Source organism: Glycine soja, chromosome 3 (assembly GCF_004193775.1).
Source record: "Glycine soja cultivar W05 chromosome 3, ASM419377v2, whole genome shotgun sequence".
In the NCBI taxonomy this organism is placed as follows: Eukaryota; Viridiplantae; Streptophyta; class Magnoliopsida; order Fabales; family Fabaceae; genus Glycine; species Glycine soja.
In genome coordinates this window covers 41,239,200-41,260,958 of record NC_041004.1, presented here as the reverse complement: position 1 = coordinate 41,260,958, position 21,759 = coordinate 41,239,200, and the positions used below count along the sequence as shown (strand labels likewise).

The 21,759-nt window shown below is 31.9% G+C and overlaps 3 protein-coding genes across 3 annotated transcripts; 1 reads left to right on the top strand and 2 right to left on the bottom strand.

Moving 5' to 3' along the window:
• The first annotated feature begins 5,695 nt into the window (after positions 1-5,695).
• Positions 5,696-6,316, top strand: LOC114405540 (auxin-responsive protein SAUR50-like). Its single transcript, XM_028368019.1, has one exon. The coding sequence runs from the start codon at positions 5,705-5,707 to the stop codon at positions 6,068-6,070; it is 366 nt and encodes a 121-aa protein (XP_028223820.1). The 5' UTR covers positions 5,696-5,704; the 3' UTR covers positions 6,071-6,316.
• Positions 6,317-9,380: 3,064 nt separating this feature from the next.
• Positions 9,381-11,874, bottom strand: LOC114407091. The gene has a single exon (XM_028370061.1). The coding sequence runs from the start codon at positions 11,638-11,640 to the stop codon at positions 10,240-10,242; it is 1,401 nt and encodes a 466-aa protein (XP_028225862.1). The 5' UTR covers positions 11,641-11,874; the 3' UTR covers positions 9,381-10,239.
• Positions 11,875-17,585: 5,711 nt separating this feature from the next.
• LOC114407090 (adenosine kinase 2-like) lies at positions 17,586-21,417 on the bottom strand. Its single transcript, XM_028370060.1, has 12 exons — positions 21,277-21,417; positions 21,054-21,107; positions 20,262-20,308; positions 20,090-20,121; positions 19,904-20,005; positions 19,740-19,807; positions 19,512-19,588; positions 19,306-19,403; positions 19,161-19,231; positions 19,024-19,090; positions 18,752-18,935; positions 17,586-17,971 (listed from the first exon to the last, which is right to left on the bottom strand). Exons 1-12 carry the CDS (start codon positions 21,363-21,365, stop codon positions 17,829-17,831), a joined length of 1,032 nt encoding a protein of 343 aa, XP_028225861.1. The 5' UTR covers positions 21,366-21,417; the 3' UTR covers positions 17,586-17,828.
• Positions 21,418-21,759: the final 342 nt, after the last annotated feature.

Below are 21,759 nucleotides of genomic sequence, written 5' to 3'. Positions count from 1 at the left end.
GTTATTTTATAATATGCTCTTAAAGTATCTGAATTGCTATTGTAAGAGTTGGTTAATGCGCTCATTTTAAATTTTAAAAAAATATTAGACAAAAACGTATCATGACAGAATAATCAAATCTCCGCAATATGTAGATGCCAATGCATGATTAATTATATACAACTTTAATTTTCTTATAATTCTCTATTTCTTTTTTAGTTTCGCAACACATCATCATTACATTTTTCATTCTCTCTTATTGTATCTCTGACATCTCTCCAAGAAATGTAAGAGTTAGGATGCGTTTAGTTAAAATGATAAAAATAAAATAAAAAATTAAATTAAAGCATAAAAGTACGTACCGATTTCAAATGAAAAATAAAATATTTATTTTTTATTTTTTTTCTTTTATCTTGAAAAATATATATATATAACACCATTTACAATTATCTTTCTGCTTAAAAATACTGGCATACTGTAAAAGGCGAGAAAAAGATTGAAGATCCGTTTATTTTCCATCAAGAACCAACTTTTTACAAAGTGCACACATTTTAATGTAAGAAACCTATAAATGAAACAAGTTTATTTTCCATAGAACCACTTCTTAATTACATTTAACAATTCAAAATTAATTCTAACGACTGCAATTCTGTTCAATTTTAAAACAATGGAACATTATCAATGACTAAACACATCACATCACATCACATTTTAACAATAAAGTACCCATTTCTTTGTTCCATACATTTTCATACTAGACATGATTAGATGAGAGGGCTCGGGAAAGATGAAGGACACTTGTCCCCAGTTTTACTTTACCAATGAAATAAAAAACAAAACCTAAATGCAGTGCATTATGTGTTTCTTTATGTTGTTTTTCAATTGAATTTAAAGTTTAATTTCAATAATCTATGTAATAAAAATTTGTATTAAAGATTATTATAGAATATTTAGGTTTAGAAAGCACGAACACTCCTATGGAATGTGAATGACATGGTGTCTTAAATACTTTTCGGACATACACTTGTCAAACATGTCTTTTGAAAATGTGTTTGACACTCTTTAATTAAAAAATATTTTTATATTAAAAATGTTTTTTTCAACTCAGACAAATATAAATGAAGAGAGTAACCTAATATCTTTGGCTAAACACTTTTCAGACACTCTTATCATAAATAAATAAATAAAAAATAAGAAAAATAATATATTGTGAGTCTCATTTTCACCATATTTAACTTGGAATTGTGTGTGTGTAAAGATTGCATTTTAAAATGACATCTACTTATGTAATTTGAAGTCCAAAATGAGATACTATCTGCTGTTGCCTATAATTCTGTCTTCCGTTTTAGGACATTCTGCAAACCTTAGATCTGACAAAATCAAGCTCTAAAACATTATTTAAAACTCTTATATGTGGAATGGCATCAAAATACTAAGACCTTTTTTCTCCCAAAGAAATAGTAGATATTATTTTGTAGCCTAAATATCGATTCAGTCAATAAATTGTCTAAACCAAGGTTTCCACGTACTCAACCGACACTAAATTTTAAATTTCACACGATCCTGACCAAATCAAACCCCCCACATTAAGAGTACAGAGAGGCATTGCTCCCTAAAAGGAAGCATGGAGAGGAATTAATAGAGGGATGTGTGTGGGGGCACTTAGGAAGAAGTTGGAACAAAAAATGATAAAGTTGCCAGTAGCACCAGCTCATGTGAACAGAGAATTGCAGGTGGAATAGGAGCAAAGCAAGTCAAATCAAATAATTTCGATGTATAAAATGGATGGTGGATTATAAGTATATGAGTATTGAGTGCCTTGAGGTGTAATAACATATATATATATATATATATATATCATCCGCGAGCCTTATGGAGCACAATGAACCTCATCAAATTTCAATTTGAATTGAATAACTGCTTCAACTATCCTTGAAGACTCTCTCTTATCATTGTAATTATGTTGCACAAGTAGCCATTGGATTCGGGTATGTGTACTATGTAGAGTGTTGTTTCGTCAGCACAGACATGATCCAATAATATCTATAGCTATGTATGCAGTGAGTATAATTACAGTATTGTTCTCTAGAACTCAATACAAAAAAGACCATCTTACTGAAATTAAAGAAGTTAACAGTCGTTAGAAGAGGAGAGTAAATTAGAGTTAAATCAGAGATCATGAAGCATTAATTATAATGTGATCAAAGTTTCTTACAATTGAAGTTTGACCTTCTTTTGTGGCAATTCGTGATTCTTCATCTTTTTTTCACTGATTTGTTAATTTTTGTGATTTAACATGACAATTTTTTATGGAAATAATTATTTGTGTTTATTCTTCAATTAATCTTCTTGTATTTAGTTAGTAATGTGATATTGAATAAATAGTTGTTCCATTACAAAATTAATTTCACAAGATCCTCAGAAGGGCTTTTCAAAAACATATACTTGGCCACTATGGTCCCTCTCATATCTGGAAAACTGTTGCAGGTTGTGTCAAATTGGACATGCTAGCTATTCCTTTCAAACAACTAAGCACGACCCACTTTTGTCTTAAAGGGTCAGTATATACTGAGTCTCTGAGCATCACAGACCAGGAGAAAGGGGATCTCAAACCCCATCCATCGTCAACAATTATTTCAGTGTAAGTGCTAAAAGTTATTCTTCATAGAAAATAGTGTTTCCAACTCCCTAATAATTTCTAATTATACAATGAAAAGTAAGATTTAAAAATCTACCCCATCATTTTCTAAACCTCTCTCAACCAAAACAAAGTGGCAAAATGAACTGTAGTGGTACAAATTGTATGGTTCTTTGATTTTTTTTTTCAGTCTATACTTTTGGTTACACTTTATGTATTATGTTAACCTTCATTTCAAGAAAACAAAAAACATGTGATATAATGCTAAGATTAAAATCAATAAAGGGCTGAAAACAGAATCCGAAACCATTGAAAATCAATATCCTAGTTAAAATATCTAAATTCTAAAGATCAGTGAATTTAGTATGAGGAACCGGATTGCGGGAATCAAGTCAAACATTTCACATCTATCGATGGTCAAAGATTTCAGGGTGAAGAACTGTACCACTCATTCTGCTGTCTGCAACTGTACATGTTTTCTTCCATTCCTTATACAATGTATAAGCCCATTTCTTAGAGAGATATTTTATCCTTATAATATAATAACAATTTTCATAACTTTTTTTTCTTTTTTAATTCCATTACATTATTCATTTTATCATCAATTTTCTAATTATAGAAAAACATGAGGGAAATAGAATTTTTCATTCCTTAATGTGTGAGAGCTACGTAGGGACAATAAAACTCATCACAAACCCACTTTCCTAGAGGACTGAATCAGTAACTTTTTCGTACGGATATATAGTACCCTCCTTACTCCATGCAAAATGCAAGATTTGGCCGGCATGACAAATTCAAGGCTATTCAACAAGTATTAAGCTGAAATCAGTCCAAATAAGAATAATAAATTCATATCAATACATGCTTAGAAAAAAGCAGCTCCAATTGACAAAGACACCAATGTTCTACATAGAATGTGGTTGATCAGTTCTACATATAAGTATAATATAGAGAGAGAAAAAATGTGGGTATCACACTGTCTAAGACACATGATTGTGGCTTCTCATGTTTATTTTTCTGTGATACAAGGGTAAAAGACATAGGAATAATTATACTAGAATTTATTATTAGTTACATGTTTGTGGCTTCTCATGTGTAGTATTTTTCTCTCTTGTAACAAATATAGAAAATGAAAACAAATCGAAATTCAGGAGAAATAAGTGGGATCGCACTTCACCCAAGAAACTTTATCCCATTCCTCATTCATATCTTATCTTTTCCTCCCCAAGTTGTGGGGTCTGAACTTTAAAAACTTTGAAAGGTCAATCATCAAGCACCGGCCTTGAGAATTACAGAGAAAGACACTACCCTTACTTCCTGGGAAAGATATTAATTTAATTAGAACATTGAATTACAGTCAAGTGGCTTTTTCTAGCTAGCAAATCTTTAAATAAGTTTTAATGCTCATAATAAGCTCTATACACTATTAACATTGATAACTGCAATTGTGCGTTTGAGACGTACTCTAAACATATAATTGGTGGCAAAGGATTGGCAAAGTTTGCATTTGTGGCAAATAAGTAAATAACCGTTGAGTCTTTTCCTCAAAGTGAGATTTGGATGGAAGTAAGAAAGTCGTAAGAAAGTCGCAATAGACATTTTTGTTTGTTTATGTCAAAACTTTTTTAACTGATATGTAAAGTCTATACAATAATTTTAATTTTTACAATGTTACTTTTTCTTTTGTCTCATTCTCTATTAATCATATCAATTACTTTATCACATATTTCTTTCTCTTCTTTTTCCATTTCTCTCTCTGTACGTTGCATAAATTTTTATATTGTATAAACTTGATTTCTCTTTTTAACTACTCGCCTACCTGACATACTGGTTTGGTTATACTATAATTCAAAAGTAATTTTGAATAACATTATTCTAATGTTATTTATTTTATCATCAAGACCATTTTTTATATATAGGTTTTCAAATATGTTAACTTAATTTCAATGCACTTTTACTTAAATTATATTTATCAAACCAAAACACTCTAAAATTAAATTTATAACTAACCAAACACATGTTAGCAAGACAATACCCACATTATATGACATACATATCAAGTGAGATTGTAAAAAATAAAAACATAATTCAAGTTAATTTTGACTATATGCATAACTGAAATTAGCTCTTCCTGTCTATTATTTTCTAACCTACTTGCGTTGCATGCTGGTATTATTTCGCAAGGTGTGATGCTATATAAAGAAGCTACTAACAAGCAAGGTCAGCTAATTGTATCTGACAAGCTTTAGAATAATATATATTGGATTTTGATGTATCCAAGTATCTGACACACTTAGAATAATATATATTGGATACTGATGTTTCCGCGATAATTGTATAGGCAAAAGCTACGATGTATCATGTCAACCATTTACTGTATCTTTGGTGTTTAGTTCAAATAGAACCTAACGGAATGTAACAAAAATAAAAAATAAAAAAATCTTTCATATGTTTTCTCTCATGACATAAGCATTGGCTTATTAGTAATGAAAATGTATCTTAACACGCTTGGATGCTTATACTTGGAGAGATATAAGAAGAAAAGATAGATATATGATTGATTTGATTGATATTATAATAAAATAAAATAAAGAGATATAGAGAAATTAAAAGTATTAATAAAGTATTAGTAACTTATAAGTGTCTAAATATCATCAAGAAAATAGAATTATTCATGAACATTCAATATGTCAAATGACATCTAGTGAAAAAGATATAAAAGTGAGAAAAATATAAAATATTGTAGGTATTATGATGTGATACGAAGAGAGAGAAAATATTGAATGTTAATTAGATATTTAACAAATATGAGTGTTCAAGTATCATCATTTTAACTAATTAATGCACGAATTAATTGACACCACTTAACTTAGTCAGTTGCTTTGAGATTGAGTCATGAAACAAAATTGTCTTGCAACAATCACGTAACTCATACATTAAAAAATAAGCATAGGCTTCAAAACGAGTAAGCAAACACATGATGCTGCAGAGCATTTATTTGTACTTCTCATGCCGTTATTATATAAACCTTTTCATTTTCCTTGTACTCCATGTACTTTTTCTCCCTTTCTCATTCTCTCTCTCACTATGAAGGGAAAGTTCCTAAGAGGGTGCCTTAACAAGTGGAAGAAAATGGGAAGTAGAGTCATCCATTGTGCTGCCTACAGTTACTGCTGTGAATGGGAACAGTGGTCATCCATGCATGAAGATGAAGGGGACTCTATCCCCAATGATGTGCCAAAGGGTCACTTGGTTGTGTATGTGGGAGAGCACCATAAGAGATATGTGATCAAGATTACCTTACTCAACCATCCACTCTTCAAGACTTTGCTGGATCAAGCTAAGGATGAGTATGATTTCATTGCAGATTCAAAGCTCTATATTCCTTGCACTGAGCATCTTTTCCTCACTGTCCTACGCCGTGCAAGCACTACTACTCCACACAACGAATGAGTGTTTGTGTGTCTGAGTCATTAATTATTATTATTAATTAAGCTCTAACAACTACGTACAATGATATATATATGTGTGTGTGTCCGCGCGCGTGTGTAGCCATGTTATGTTGTAGATTGAGGCGTGTAAGTGTGGAGAGGTTCCTGTTCTGTATTTTTGCTCTTATCAGGGAACATGCAGAGTTAGTAATTGAGCAAATTAATTACAATAAGAAGTTCATTACTCTCTGTAATTAAACCTACTTGATCCGTGGTTCTAAGGATGGGGATCTCTCTCCGTAACTCACTTTTAGAGTTATAGATAAGAAAATCAAATGTGCGCAGTAATAATTCAGAAATTTTAAGCTGTGGATGAATACTTATATATATAAAATTTAGCTATAATACTTATAATATTATGAACTAATTCTTCAATTACATTTTAAATTATGAAAACAATTTGTTTATAATTACACATATATGAAATAATATTATCAACACACTTTTTAATATATTCTCTGTTATAAGTTAAAATTTGTTCGAAATTATAAAATTACGTAGAACTCCTTCCTAATTTAATGAACCTTTTATTTAGAATAGTTTTGTGGTTTTGAACTGTTTTTTAAGTCTTTTTATAATATCAACCGCTAAATACTTGTACGACTGACAGACATGTTTAAAAGGCATGAAATACACAAATGTCAACGAACATACAATGGATTATGGATCTAATGTCAAACAGTTTAATATTTATAATTTCAAAAAGAAAAGCCTCTTTTTAGCAACTTCAAATTATAAGAATTGATTACTTAAGTCCTTATTTCATTAAAATCCAACAATAATCATCGCTTACCCAAATACTCCTGATTGTATTCATTAGAGTACTTTTAATGGTGATACGTTGCTTATTTGTTCTTTCTGCTACATTATATGAAGAAAAAAAAAACAGCATCTCACTTTTTTGCGTTGCTTCTATAAGCAAGTCTTGTAACTTGTACTGGTACCTTTTTTTAAAAAAATAAAAATTATGCAACTGGGAAAAAACTTGCGTTAAAAATGGTCTTATAAAACTTCTATTAGCAACTCTCTTAAAAGTGTGTTTTTTCATTGAAATGGTGTAAATGCAGTTTAAGTGAGATAAACAAATCTTAGAGAATCTTAAGAGTTACCACTTGTGATGCTAAGTGACACCATGTCGCACTCGAACCCATGGACAAAAATTTTACTATTTTCTAGTCCAACAAATTCTGTCTTACTATCAGCATATATATGACGGCTCACACAAATCGAGTTTGTAGGCAGCAGAGTCATTGGGCCTTTGGTAAAAAAAGAACCATTGGGCCTAGAGATATTTGGATATAGATTGACTAGTAGATTCTCCACAATAATCCTTAGGAGCCATCAAAACCATTTTGTCAAGAAAAACTTCAAACACTTTTTGGTTTCAGATGTTAACTATATCATCAGGCAATTGTAGTACTGCCATTCAACTAATTCTCATGAGTTTCTATATTTCATAATGAAGAAATACGAAATTATATACTACTAATATAGAGTTTAATTTTAGTTATTATTTTCATGTTCAAAAATTCTTAAATATATTTTACTAAGTCTACCTAATTAGTAATTAAAGATGGTAATGTATTCCCTTTTGAAGATGTTTTTCTTGTCTAAGTATCTTTTAAAATTAAGATGGGGACCATTAAAAATAAGTTGAATAAGCTTAAGCGTATGTACTATGAAAAGAGAGAGAATGTAACAATAAAAAAAGGTTAAGAGTACTTATATCCTCCTAACTCAATTACTGAGGTCCATAATTGATCTCGATACTTGAGGTTCATTCTCCCACATGCGGGTCAGTCGAGTTCTAAGGTTGCTATTATTATAAAAAAAATATATATATATATATATATATATATATATATATATATATATTAATGAAACATAAGATAAAAATATCCTTATAATGTGAAAATAAAATTATTATTGATTGCTTTTTTTAAACTCCAATTATTAATGAAATTCAAGTAATTTTAACTTTTTCCATAGGTAACATTCATTATTAATTTTTTTCTTATAGATTAACTGTATGGTGGGTTAAGTGTATATATATATATATATATATATATATATATATATATATATATATAATATTATAATTGAAAAATGCTCAATATTTATTTTTTGTAAAATGTAAATAATTCAAATATTTAAGATTGTGAATTTAATTTCCTTTAAATTATGCATTAATGTGCAAGATAAAAAAATGTGTTAAATTAGATTAATTAAATTTTATCCAGATATCCAAGTATTAAATATTTTCCCTTTAACAAATTTAATTAATGGTAATATTTAAAATCACGTGTAGTCAAAATTAATTTTACAATAATTTCACTTAATTGTTATATTGACACGTAATTTTATTAGGGTGTGATGTAAATATGATGCTTAATTGCTTAGTTCTTAGCCTTAGCCTGATTTCATGTTCTTAGATTCCGGTTAATGTATGGAAACTGTAATCCCTTAGGATTTCTACCACCACACGCACGTTTATTATGTTATGTTCAAAAGTGAGGGGAAAAAAAATACAAGGATGCATTTTTTAATTTATTTAGTTATAGAATTTGATATAACGAAAAGAAAGGCAAAAGTTGCCTTCTAAAAGCAAAATTTTAAAATTTATCTCCTTCCATTTTTACATCAATTTAAATTTCAAAAGTTCTTCGTCTCTAGTTTTCTTACAGCATTACAAAAATCCTCTCCTCTCTGGTTTTCTTGCAGCATTACAAAATGGTGGTGAGAGATCTAGTAAGTGCATTTAGGTCACTACCATTAAAACTGGCTAATATGCAAAAACAACTTAACTTGTCTCCTGGCTCACTGGCTGGATGAAGTAGACTATCGACCAGAAAACCAAGACGAGCTCATAAGCTGATTAAGTGAAACCATATAAAAACAGAAATCCTAGCCTTGCACTTGATTTTCAAGAAGAAATGCATGAAAAATAACCTGTATTGAAACTAATGGGATTGTTAATAGCAATAGGAGAAAAGGGGAACCCTTCAGAGAACTTCTGTTTTACAATAGTAATCAATCCTCAACATGCTTAGGGAAACCACCCTCAAAAGACAGTTTAACAAGTTAATCATAGAAACTCATGCATCCCCAATTTTATTATATCCTCTACTGATTTCAAGGCCAATACTGCCCAAAAATGTTATATCTATCTGTTAAAAAAACTAGAATCTATTAAGTCACAGACAACCAGGAGGAAGAGGTTGTAAATTCAGGAAGCCAAATGAACATAAAATAAACATAGCAACCACCAAACAGAAAACATCAAGTATTTACTTTGACTATACAAACATCCGTTTTGTAGAACTAAACACAAAGCTCTTCAACAATTAATTTCAACACTTGGAAAGCCCCTCTCATACAGCCCTAATTTTGTTATCACTTATCAGCCTAAATTTTTCCTCATTCAAACTTGGCCAAAGTAACTCCATGATTCAAAACAAGTTTTATGAACTTTCTACAAGATGATTCTATACATACAGCATATGTAAAGGCTCGTTTGGAAAAAAGTTGTAGATAATCATACAAAACAAACAAAAAGTTAATATAGCCTGAACATCCTTCTTGGAGAATTTCTAAAAGGGGAGGAAAACAATACATAACTCACTAATAATTTTCGCTGTTCTTTCTGCATATTAAAGTGTTTTTCATTGTTTGTAGATGATGTCCAAGTCAAGCCACCAAATGCCCGTAAAGGATAGAGTATAACACCAAACAAACAGAAGTGCTACGCAGTTAACTTTTGTCATCACAACAAAACCCCCCCATGTTGCATGGAGAAAAATCGTTACCATTCTTCATTTCTCAAACCTTGTAATTGTGACTATCATATCACCAACACATATTGAGGAACTAATTCAACAATTCCATGAATAATATACATAAGAACTACCCTCATTCAGAATATACACGAGAATTATATCAGCCTTCTGGTGAAGTACATATTCAAGACATCATCGTTGGTGACAAAAACTATAGAATGGCAGTCAACATTGACTGCAAAAAGTGGGAGACACAAAGAACCAGTGAAACATTGCTATTTGCTGCTGCTACTTGTGCATCACAATTAAAAAATAAATAAAACCACATCCATCCAAAGCCAACCACTATCAAGCATCATCTGTGACCTTCAACCAAGCCCTCCAACTCCCTCTGCCCGAACCTCCTACCATGAAGATTGGCGTCCTTACACCGCGCCGCAAAGTAAAACAAAAGCCAAGTCACCATGAAGTAAACCTCCATGGTGGACTGAAACATCTTGGCGAACGACCTCCCGCAAACCCGGCTCAAACCCCACCTCACAAAGGACCCACAAAGTATAGCCTCCAAGCACTTAACCTGAATAGCCTGATTCAACATAGTGGATATCAAATAACACCCTTCCTTCACAATCTCCCTCCCACTCTTCCTCGAGTCCACAATGGCAACCCAAGCATCCACAGAGAATATAAAAGCCACAAAAGTATCCACCAAAAACCAAGTAAACAAAAACCCAGAAATCTCCCTCTCAAACCCCCTAACCCAAGGGGACATAATCGAGAAAGGCATCAACTTTAACCTAACAAAGAGCTTGAAAAACGAGTACTGATCCTCAATTTCTCCAAAGTACCACAACCCTAGAAGCTGAGTCAACGCGTCCCTCACAGCCCAACGCATCAGAATAAACCCCGAAAGCCTCTTCAGACCTAATCTCGAACCTTCCCAAACCAAAACGGTGACGGAACTAAACCTACCCAACAGATCGTTCACGACGGAAACGAAAACGACGCCCAACACCCACGAATACGTCACGAGGAAAACGAGGATCACCCATCCGTACGCGGCGGAGAGGAAACTCACCAGAAAGAAGAGAGCCGCAGCGTCGCGGCGGCCCACCTCGATCCCCTTCACGAAGAATTGCAAATCAACCTTCTCTTTCTTCGGTTCTTCCTTCTCCTCGCTGTCGTCGTCGTCGTCGTCGTCGTCGTGGTGCGACGATAAGGAGGATAATCCTTGAGTGTTGAAGGTGGTGCCAGAGCGGATGACTTGGGAAACCCTAATTCCGTCGTCGGCGAGGAGATCGGAGAAGGCGGAGGTGGTTTTGAAGGGAGAGAGGGCGAGGAGGGTGGCGTTGGAGGAGGGTTTGGGGATGGAGCCGAAGAGGGAGCGGGCGTCGTCGTCGTCGCCGGAGAAGAAATCGTCGTCTAGGGTTCCGACGCGGGTGAGGTGGAGGAAGGGGCGGCGGCGGTGGCGGAGGTTGTTCGGAGAAGGAAGGTCGTGGTGGCCGTTGTTGCTGTTGTGGTGATTGTGGGAGTTTCCGGCGAGGTCGAGGCGGGAGAGGAGGGCGCGGAGGGAAGGGTCGCGGTCGATGAAGGAGGTGACATGGGCGGTGCCGGTTTCGACGAGGGTGCGAAAAGAAAGAGTTAAAAGAGAAAGGAACAAAAATGTGAGGAAATTGGAGGAGAAAGAGGAGAATGATTCTTTCAAGAGGTGAGAGGTTGAACGAAGGTGGTGCAACCGAGGATGGTGGTCGCTCATGGCGGATTCAAGGGTTCGTTAGTTTCAGGGTTGTTTCTTTCTTCGTTCCTTCTTGTTTTTGCGGATTTTTTCTTTGTTTGTTTGAACAGGGTAAGAAAGAAGGTGGCTGGCTCTATGGGAGTGGGAGGTTGTTTCACGCGCTAGTGTAGGGCCGTGCATTCAACGCTCTAGGTGAGACAATGAGATGAAAAAAAATAAAAATGAAAATGAAGATTGAATAGATAAGTCGTGGCCGATCAGGATCGTGGATTTGGGCTTTCTTCCATGACACAAGGCTTTACATTTTAATTATGTTATTAATAATATCCATCCATTTTCTGGATTCATTAACTCGAATTTGAGATTTTGTTCAGGATCAATTGATCAGTGCACAAGGCTTTTACTTTATTATTACCAGGAAAAAATAAAATAAAAGTATAAAACTATCATTTGCTAAATAAATCTTAAACTGTTTTGAATTATTTAACTTGTATAAGAAAACTGGAGATTGAGCAATTTTGACCAAAAAACTACTTCTTTATATTTGGTTTTTATTGTTAAAACTAAATCACAATTTTAATGTAGTTATGTTATTGTTTTTTCTTTTTCATTATTGTGCTTGGCTACTTGTTGCATATAAAATTTAATTATTTCCTTCGACCTTGCATGTGGGTCAAGAATTCGATTGTAGAGATTCAATAATTATTACATATGATTAATGGCATTTTTTAAGGACCGGTGAAAAATAAGTGATTGTTACATTTTGTGTTGTACCCATTTGTTTTATTAAATTGTTTACTAAAGAAATTATAAAAAATAAATAATATAATTGTTAATTAGTGTGTAAAAAAATGTACATTATTGTCTAATTATAAACTAATTATGTGTAATGTTTTTTTGTTAATAATTATTTTAAAAATCAGATGAATAATAATATCTAATTGTTGAAGTTGATAGTGTATTTTTAGAACGTAAATTTGAGTATAATTCAATCTTATAAATCAACTTGTGAGATAAATATTGTATTTTACTTATACATATTATTTTAACTATATCACTTATTAACATGAAACTAAATCATTGTCCTAGGTTGCATATCAAATAACTCCAAAAAAGACCCAACTAAGAAGGACTAAAGGATGTTTGCAATTAAGATGAGCTTTTTCAATGGTATTTTTTGTTTATTAGACTTTTAAAAATCATATAAAAATAAAATAAAATGGAAAATCAAATAATTGATTTAAACTAAATTTTCATAAAATTGGTTTGGTTTCATTTGAGTTTAATATTATATTTAAATTAAATCAAATCAAATCAAAATGTATATTCCTTTATTTATGTTTGGTTTAGATTTCAAATTAAATTTAACGGTGACACCCATAAAAATAATGGTCATAAAATAGTAACTCGCGCCCTCAACTGTCCTTTCTTTCCAAACTAAACAAAATTAATTTGTTTCTAATAGTTTTAGTACGGTTATTTTGTTTGGAGTGTTGTGGTGATTAATTGAACAACCCTTTTTACATAAAAAGTAACGACCAAAGCATTGCTAGAAAAAGAAAAGGATCGCGAATTATGAAAAGTATGTATAAATAGTTTAATCAAACAGTCCCATTCTTTCATAATGGTTTCAAAATTTAATGAAAAGAAAATCTAGTACTTTATGTAAGTTTCTATTAGCATTCTTTAAAAAAATATGAAATATCCATTAAGAGTTGTGATAATATTTATTTATGATGGTAAAAATAAGTGCAAGTATTTATGTTCCTTGATAAAACAGTTTAATGACTAATTAAATAATTTTGATATTAAACTTAATCGGCGAAAAGTGGAAGATTAGCATGGAATAGTGACATTTTCCAACTAATGATAAAGGGAAATTAACGTTGAATTGTATCAAAATTCAATAAAGGGTGTTATAGGCTAATAGCGATCCAGCTGCATAAAGCTGTCCGTGTTCCAAGCCAGCTATGTTAGCACTTAGCTGGTCCGAGACAACCAATTAATGGGTTATTCTTCTTGTACCCATACAAATTTTTCTACACCTAACAAGTCTAACAAGTGAATTGAAAAGATGAAATTGCCCTTCAGTTAAAAATTTCATACACCCATCCCTCCACACACACCATTCAGTCATGCTCCTTTCCTCCTTCATCCTTCCCTCCTACAGTATTGTGACACCATTGATAGCTCCTTTCCCTTCCTATTGTTGTGCTGCGATAGACATCCCTCCCCCTCCATTATTCTTCCTGCATTTATCTTTTATCCCATCTCGCCTCCCCGCTATGAGTATTTTCTATTTATTGTTTTTGTATTGTGTTAAACTCATACGGATTGATACATGTGAAAAAGAATTTTGTATAACTATATAGATTTGCAATCCGTATCCGTATGATCCATACGGATTCTCAATCTTGTATAATCCAAACGGATTGTCAATTCATGTGGATTATACGGATTTCTAATCTATATTTTTGTTAATTTTTTTAAAAAATATTTAATAGATAATTTATTTGATAAGTTTGTTTATTTAAAAATCAATGTATAAATTTTATTGTTATTTAATTATTTTATAAATAACTAATTTAATAGTTTCCTAGATTTAAAATAGTTATTTATAAAATAGTTAATTAAAAAAATAGAGATTTTTATAATGTATATATTTTAAAATTTATTTAAAAAGGTAATATATTGTATAAGAAAAATGTTAATTTTTTTATTAATATAGTTGTATAAATATTATTACATTAATACTATTAAATATTTATATAAATAGTGATTTGATGTATAAAAAATATAAAAATAAATTTATACTTTATTTTTTATCATATATTTTTGTTTTCTATGAATAGTTATTTGAAGTATACAAATTTTAAAAAAGAAATTTCTACATTGATTTATGAATATATAAAAGTAAAAATAATAGTTATTTATAAAATAATTAAATACTTATTTATGAATTATTAAATAGTAATTTATAAAAATATTTTTAAAAAATTATGGTTTGATTTTGATGATATATTTTAGCTTGCTAGATTAATCATTTAATGTTAATTTAAATTTTTGTTATGAAATATGAAAGACAACTATTATTTGAACGATGACATTAATTAATATTAATGTGCAAATTTGTAGATTATGCTTAGAACTAGAAAATTGTATCAGGCTTTAGGTTGAGTTTTAGAAAGAGCCTTGAGTAGATAGGTTATTGGTGATGAGGAAGAAGTCCTTTAGCATCGAAGGCTGACAGTATCCGCACGTAGATAACAAGCAGCTACAACTGCTGTAAGGATATTGACCATGTGGATCATGTTGCTGATGAGGTTTATGAGGAGTCACACAAGCCATTTACGGATCATGTAGGTGTTGATATGGCTGAGGATTTTCCTGGAGGGCCCTAAGATACATAAGTGTTGACATCATATATTGATCATGTGGCAGTCAGAGTTTGGACACAAGAGGTAGTTATTAGTTTAATTATAACATACTTGCTTTGTTGTTGTACAATTGTTAGCATTGTGCTCCTTCAAAGTTAGAAGAATATTTTTTGGTTTGATCATTGACTTTGTCATATCATCAATAATGTTTTTTTCATCCTCAGATAGTCGACAAACATATGGATGTCCAACGAATGACTTAGCCAATACATGATTATGAGTCACACATATTAACTTCACCATCCACTCATTACCTCCCAAGATTGGTTTTGCTCGCAACTTAAAGGGACACTTACATTTTTTACTACCCGTCATCGCTCGTACTAAGTCTTTCTTGTATGCTCTACATTTTTCACTCGTTTCAAATCCAATTAAAATAAATGAGGTCATTTCTCTCTTTTGAGTATATGTGTCTGACCTCATTATCACAGCCACAAAACCAATATCATACACAACAATACAAGTCCATTGCAACACGTCCTCACAGGTAACAAACATCTACAAAAGAAATAATACATGTTCAGCCTTCTTAGGACATTCATTTACTTATTTTAACAAAATACAAAATTATAATTGAAGGTATCAGAACAATCAATATTTTCAAGCACACCATATTCATCTCCATTGTTTTCATTCATATTGACTTCTTCAAACATTATGTTCTCATATATTCGTTGATCTTCGTCCATCTTAAAAAAATATTAAAAAAATTAAATGACAAACTAATGACAACTAATGAAATTTCATACATATAGCCTATACGGATTGACATATAATAATTTATATCTCTATATACATATAACAATAGTTTATCTCTTAATAAAATACTGAATTTTTATCACTCATGATTAATTCTAATTATTTGTAAATAAGCCTACTTATTTTAAAAAAATTCCATGTTGAAATTTATTAAATTTTTTTATACTAGATGTTTTTTAACATATACCATGACACAATTTTATTATTTTTTTAGTGTATATACTAATATATTACATTAAAGTTGATATAAATTTTCATATTTTATACACTTTAATAAACTAGTTAATGTAATAATATTTATACAAAATATTAAAAAATATAACTAAATTTATAAAAAAAAAACATTAAAAATATATAAAAAATTAAGTTATAATCTATGTCACTGATATGGATTGACAATCCCCGCAACACCCATCACGATGGCAATCACGAATTGCAAACGAACTACCGTAACAATGTATTTCAACCAAATTAGTCACAACATGAAAGGAGGAGTTCAACCAAACGAAAACAGGAATGAATGGTGTATGAAAAAAAAACCGAATAAACGAAGAAGAAGAAGTAAATAAGGGTAACTTTGAAATTTTTTAAAAAATGTTGGTGCAGAAAAATTATGAATAGTGTAGGAAGAAAATCCCCCAATCAATTGGTAATTTGGTCTTAAGCAAAGGCATAATCTCTTGTTACGTGTTAATCAAATACTTCGCGAGCTTTTGTCCGACTATTGCCCGATAAATAGAGGTCCATATAAAAAGCATGACATCAAATAGACAAAATAAAAATTTGAAACTATAATATTTACACTCTTCACTAGTTGCTTTGAATTATAAATATCAATTATTTTCAATTGAATATAACTAGCTTGAATGGATAACTGCTGATAAACATGACAAAAAGCTTCGAAGAAGGTGTGTTCTTAACTTGGGAAACTGAATTTAAATTGATTGACAACATTGAGACTACAATGCCAATGTGGCTTACGCAGGGTCATATCTTATAAGATTAATTTGATGATATTTTTTTCATTAAAAAAACTAATAAATTAAATAATTAATAATTAATATTAGCCAATAAAAAAATATGACTTATAAACATATATTCATACGAAGGAGATAGTAACACTTAAGAAATGAATAACAAGCCAACCAGCTTAAACAAGCTAATAAAATTCTGTTTATATTAAAAAAATATTGGTTTAACTGCTCATTTAGTATATCATTTGTATAAACCTTTTTAATCTCCATACTTAATAATCATTGATCTTAATTTCGATACATACCATTTTTATTACTTAGTCCCTTTACATATTATCTTTTTTTTTTTAAATCCCTATCCTCTAAAATCATAAGTACTAAAAAAACAATTAAAAATAACGTGTTACATGTACAAGGACTAAAAGGGATACATTTTAATTATAGAGAATAGAGACTACAAAATAATATTTGTATAATTATAACGATAAAATGAATAATTGAACCAAAATATTCTGAAGGTGCATACTAATCAATTTCTAAAATTACTAAGCCAGTAAATTGAGTTTTGGCAATCTTAATAAAAGCACTGGAAAAATTTGTCTCCAAGGATCCATCTGTGACTACAAACTGAACAATTTTTCGCCATAAGAAACAGTTTTTATTATTTTTCTCATAAACTAGTAATATCTTCGGAAAAAATCATAATGCTTTTAAGCTTGCTTAATCAATAGGTCCGTTAACTATACTCGAAGTGGCAAGTTAAACATCAGTCTAAGCATAATAACATGGTTTAATATCGAATAAAAAAGACTCAATAACAAACTCAGCAAAAATATGAAACGATGCTCTAAGCCTCTAATAATAGTACTAGAATATAACAGATCAATTATTTGTTTCCTTTCACTGAAACTCTTTCCTCGTTTTCCCCAGTCGGGATTGAAAAATCCAAATGCAGCTGTTATACTGCAACTATCAAAATACAACAAAAGATTTCCTAACAATCAAAACTTCATAATGGAAACAGAACCGAGAGAAACACTCAATGAAAATCAGGCTTCTCTGGGTACGTACAGCCAGACCTTTGGATGATAACGTTTGCTGCATAACAGCCAGCTCTCACGCACTCTTCAATGGGCTTCTCCTGAACCAATTGAGAAAGAAATCCTCCGACAAATGCATCTCCTACAAACATAAAACAATAAGGAATGAATCATGAAACAAAATTGGCATCTTGCTTGTCACTACCAATGTCTATTTACGAAATCCTGGCTGTGCCTCAGTAATCATAAATAATTTCATGGACTTTCCATGTTGGTTTCAATGTCGTGTGACAATAATATGAGAGAATTATAGCCAGCAAGCATGTATTTTAGAGCAAATATCACAATTGAAGACCAACAACAACAACTAAGGATGAAAATAGGATGACTACACTAGGCTTTACAAGGTCTAAGCTTGAACAAAATCTCAAATTTAAGCCTAACGTCTTATCTATTTAGCCTATTTTAAAAGCATAGTCTAGCCTTCAAGTTTATTTAAAAGTCTACTTTTTAATGAAGTCTTTTAAATAGATAAAAAAACTCACTGGTAAATAGACTTTAAATACAACAATAAGTATATATAATCTCAAAATATTACATTGAAGTTTCAATTTTATAATAATTATAATAAGTGCCTACATAATAATATTATTATTATATTTATTCAAATAAGCTGACTTTATTAGGTCTAAAGGGCTTTTTAAAATGGCCCAACCAAAACCTATTTATCCAAGTCCTTCCTAATGATTTTGTGCCTCTATCTAACTATAGGGGCTATCTTCCTACTAATCCACTTTACCCCAATCAAGTATCCCCTTACCACCATGAAAGACCAGTACAAAATAACTTTAAGGAGCAAATACATAATAATTATACACGCATGTTCCACATTTTAACTCCTAAAAGCAGTAGAGCACAGTACCTGTTCCATTTGCATCAACTAGTTTCTCTTTAGGCAAAAGTTGCACAGGGAACTTTTTCACCTTCCCATCCTCAGCAACACAAACAGGATCCACACCCTGTGTGATGACAGTTATCCTTTTGTGTGTTCCTGATGCCTTTGGCCACTGGGAAATCTTTAGAGCTATCTCCTCAACATTATCGGTCTAGAAAGAAGAGGGGGGGGGGGGGGGTTAACAATTTAACATTCAAAACCAAAACTGCAAGCCTAAAAATTTGATATACAAGGCTTACCTCCCAGCCATGAACTTTAGAAAATGTTCTTGCTTCAGTCTCATATCCGAAAACAAAGTCCGTATACCTAAATCACATAATGTGCATCCTTAAGAACCAATATGTAAAATTTCATTCGTTTTAAGATGAATCCTTACGGTAGAGCTTTCTCCTGTACATCCCTGAAAAACTCGCAGATAAAAGGGGCAGAAAGGTTCATTGAGAAGATCTGCATACAGGAATAAAATAAAGTATCAGAAACAGCATTTAATAGGAAGCAGCAATTTTCCAATCATATTTAACCTTGTTATTTGCAGCAGCATGCTCAGCAACTAGCTGGATGGAATCTGGTGATACAGTGAGGAAAAACCCAGCAATATAAATATACTTGGCCTTTTCAACTGCGTGAGAAAAAATTGCACAATAAAAAATGTCAGTCCACTGAATTAGTCAGCTATGAAGTGGAGACAGAAATAAAAGAGAGCCTGCATAGACCAATGACAGGGTACCTAGTGCCCAATTTTCTGGTCTCTTCAAATGATCAGATTTGTAGCAATTTGCAGCTGCTAAGTTCGCCACAAGAGACCTGCATTTGGATGCAATCAAATGTAAGACTTCAAAAAATTGTTTTACAATCAAGTAAAGATCAGGCTGGAGGGCATATACTTCATTTGGAAACAGCATAAAAACAGACACACAGGCAGACAAAAAAACACGCAAAAATTTGATCATCTTACCTATCATCACCAACTATACAAACAGCACAAGTTCCAGTAGGTGTAGTTTCATCTTCATAATAGTGAACCTGATGGATGAGTAAATAAGTTAATTTTCTAAAACAGCCAGTACACAGAAGCACATGACAATGAAAGGAGAAGATAAATCATAACATTGAACCTACATTTACACCAGCAAGCCTTGAGTTCTTCTTCATCTCTTCCCCAAACTTATCCTTTCCTATGCCACCCATGTAACTTGTTGCACCAGGAACTTGGAGCATCCACTACAAGAAGCAAAAGTAAAGGGTAAATTGCTTTGACCAAAGCTACTACAGATTCAGAGTATTACTAACAAGGTAGATGCATACTTGAGCAACCTTGATTGAATTCTGAGTGGCACCTGCCATCACACAATAAAAAAAATGTAGAAGCTGTCATTATGAAACATGCACTTCCACTGCTGGTTTTATTAAGTTTGTTTATGATATTAAATATTAAAGCAATTATCTGAAATCCAATACTCCAAATTTAGTGCAGTACCTCCAGCAATGTACTCCACATTATATTTCTCAACCAATTCTTCAAACCTAAAATATTGCGCTGATCACATCAAATGAACTCACAAAAAGATATCTTATTTAACAAGTAACCATAAAAATAACCCGTAACTAAAGTGTGGAGAAGAAAGATCTAAAATCTTATCAAAATAGGAGACTGAATATCCCATTCACTATTGCAATGAGTCATTACTTTACAAGCATGCAAAATATACATGCTGACACTAGGTATCTAGTGAAAGGCATACCCAAAACCTAAGAATTCCTTCAATAGTTAACATATTGCTATTTAGGACTGGTGCAGAGCATAAAAGTAAAAGTGAATATAAAAATAAGGAGAAAACTTGGATACAATTATACAGGTACTTCAATTATAGTAGCATAAATCTTTGATGCAGGCCTTTACCATGCGTGTTACCGAGTTGAAACTCCAAATTCTAAATGGAGAATTGTACCAAAAGCACCTATAGAACAGTATCCAAGCTTTGCCCTAAAAATAAACCCATGAAACCAAAGAAGCACAACAAAACTAGCAGGTTTATGAAACTCAATACATTTCTTAAAGAACATAGCAGAAAACCAGATTACATGACGCTCGAAAGTGTAAAAGAATTAAAACCGAAGTGCTTGAAGTGAAATTAAAACTCAATGATCAAATGACGAACGACAAACCTTCATAAAGTTTACAAATCAATCTCAACTATAGAAAACGACATCGTTGAGTATCAGCACAACACACTAACGCGTAACAGTGAACAGAGACATATAATCTTACATAGGCTTGTGCTTGTCCTCCGCAAGAATCGCATTGTTTGAGGTGATATCATATCTATCAAACACAAAAACAAGTAAAAAAATCATTCAGAAGCGAACAAAGCGATTTACGACGTCGTTGATCCATCCAGTAAACCTATGGAACGGTGTGCAAGGTTAAACGAAACGACGAGGAGAGTGGAGCAAAACGGCATGGAAAAGAGAGTGAGTGAGTCAGATGGTACTTTTTAAAGAAGTCTTGGTCGACGACGGCGGAGATGTCGAGGAGAGGGTTACCAATGCCCAGGAGAATGCCTTTGGACACCATTTTCATGTGATGATCAAATGAAACGGCACGTGTTTACTGATATTTACCATTTCTCTTTTGTACGTGGCCCTTCCACATTTTTTTAAAAATTTACTCACATTCGAACTTGGACGCTGGTGTGTATCTGTGTGGGCTCACTAGTTGAGATTTTAGGATTTTACTTTGTCCACCTTCTTCTTTTCCTTCTTGCATCTCCAAAAAGACTCCATAAGACCAAAAATACCCCCCTACCCAAGCATCTCCTATTCCATGATGGTTATTACTTATTATGGAAGAGTATCATATTCTAGAATAATTATTTTGAAATATATTTTTTATATATATTTTGGAATAGGTTTTTGGATCACTTATCATTATTTCATGGTAGTTATTTTGGAATATGATTTTTATATTCTGAAAT

Excerpts from the sequence above, each read along its gene's own strand:
- LOC114405540 (XM_028368019.1), top strand. The coding sequence starts at position 5,705 with ATGAAGGGAAAGTTCCTAAGAGGGTGCCTTAACAAGTGGAAGAAAATG.
- LOC114407091 (XM_028370061.1), bottom strand. The coding sequence starts at position 11,640 with ATGAGCGACCACCATCCTCGGTTGCACCACCTTCGTTCAACCTCTCAC.
- LOC114407090 (XM_028370060.1), bottom strand. The coding sequence starts at position 21,365 with ATGAAAATGGTGTCCAAAGGCATTCTCCTGGGCATTGGTAACCCTCTC. Across the intron at positions 20,309-21,053 it reads GAGGACAAGCACAAGCCTAT|GTTTGAAGAATTGGTTGAGA; the intron begins GTAAGATTATAT and ends GCAATATTTTAG. Across the intron at positions 17,972-18,751 it reads AGTTGATGCAAATGGAACAG|GAGATGCATTTGTCGGAGGA; the intron begins GTACTGTGCTCT and ends TTATGTTTGTAG.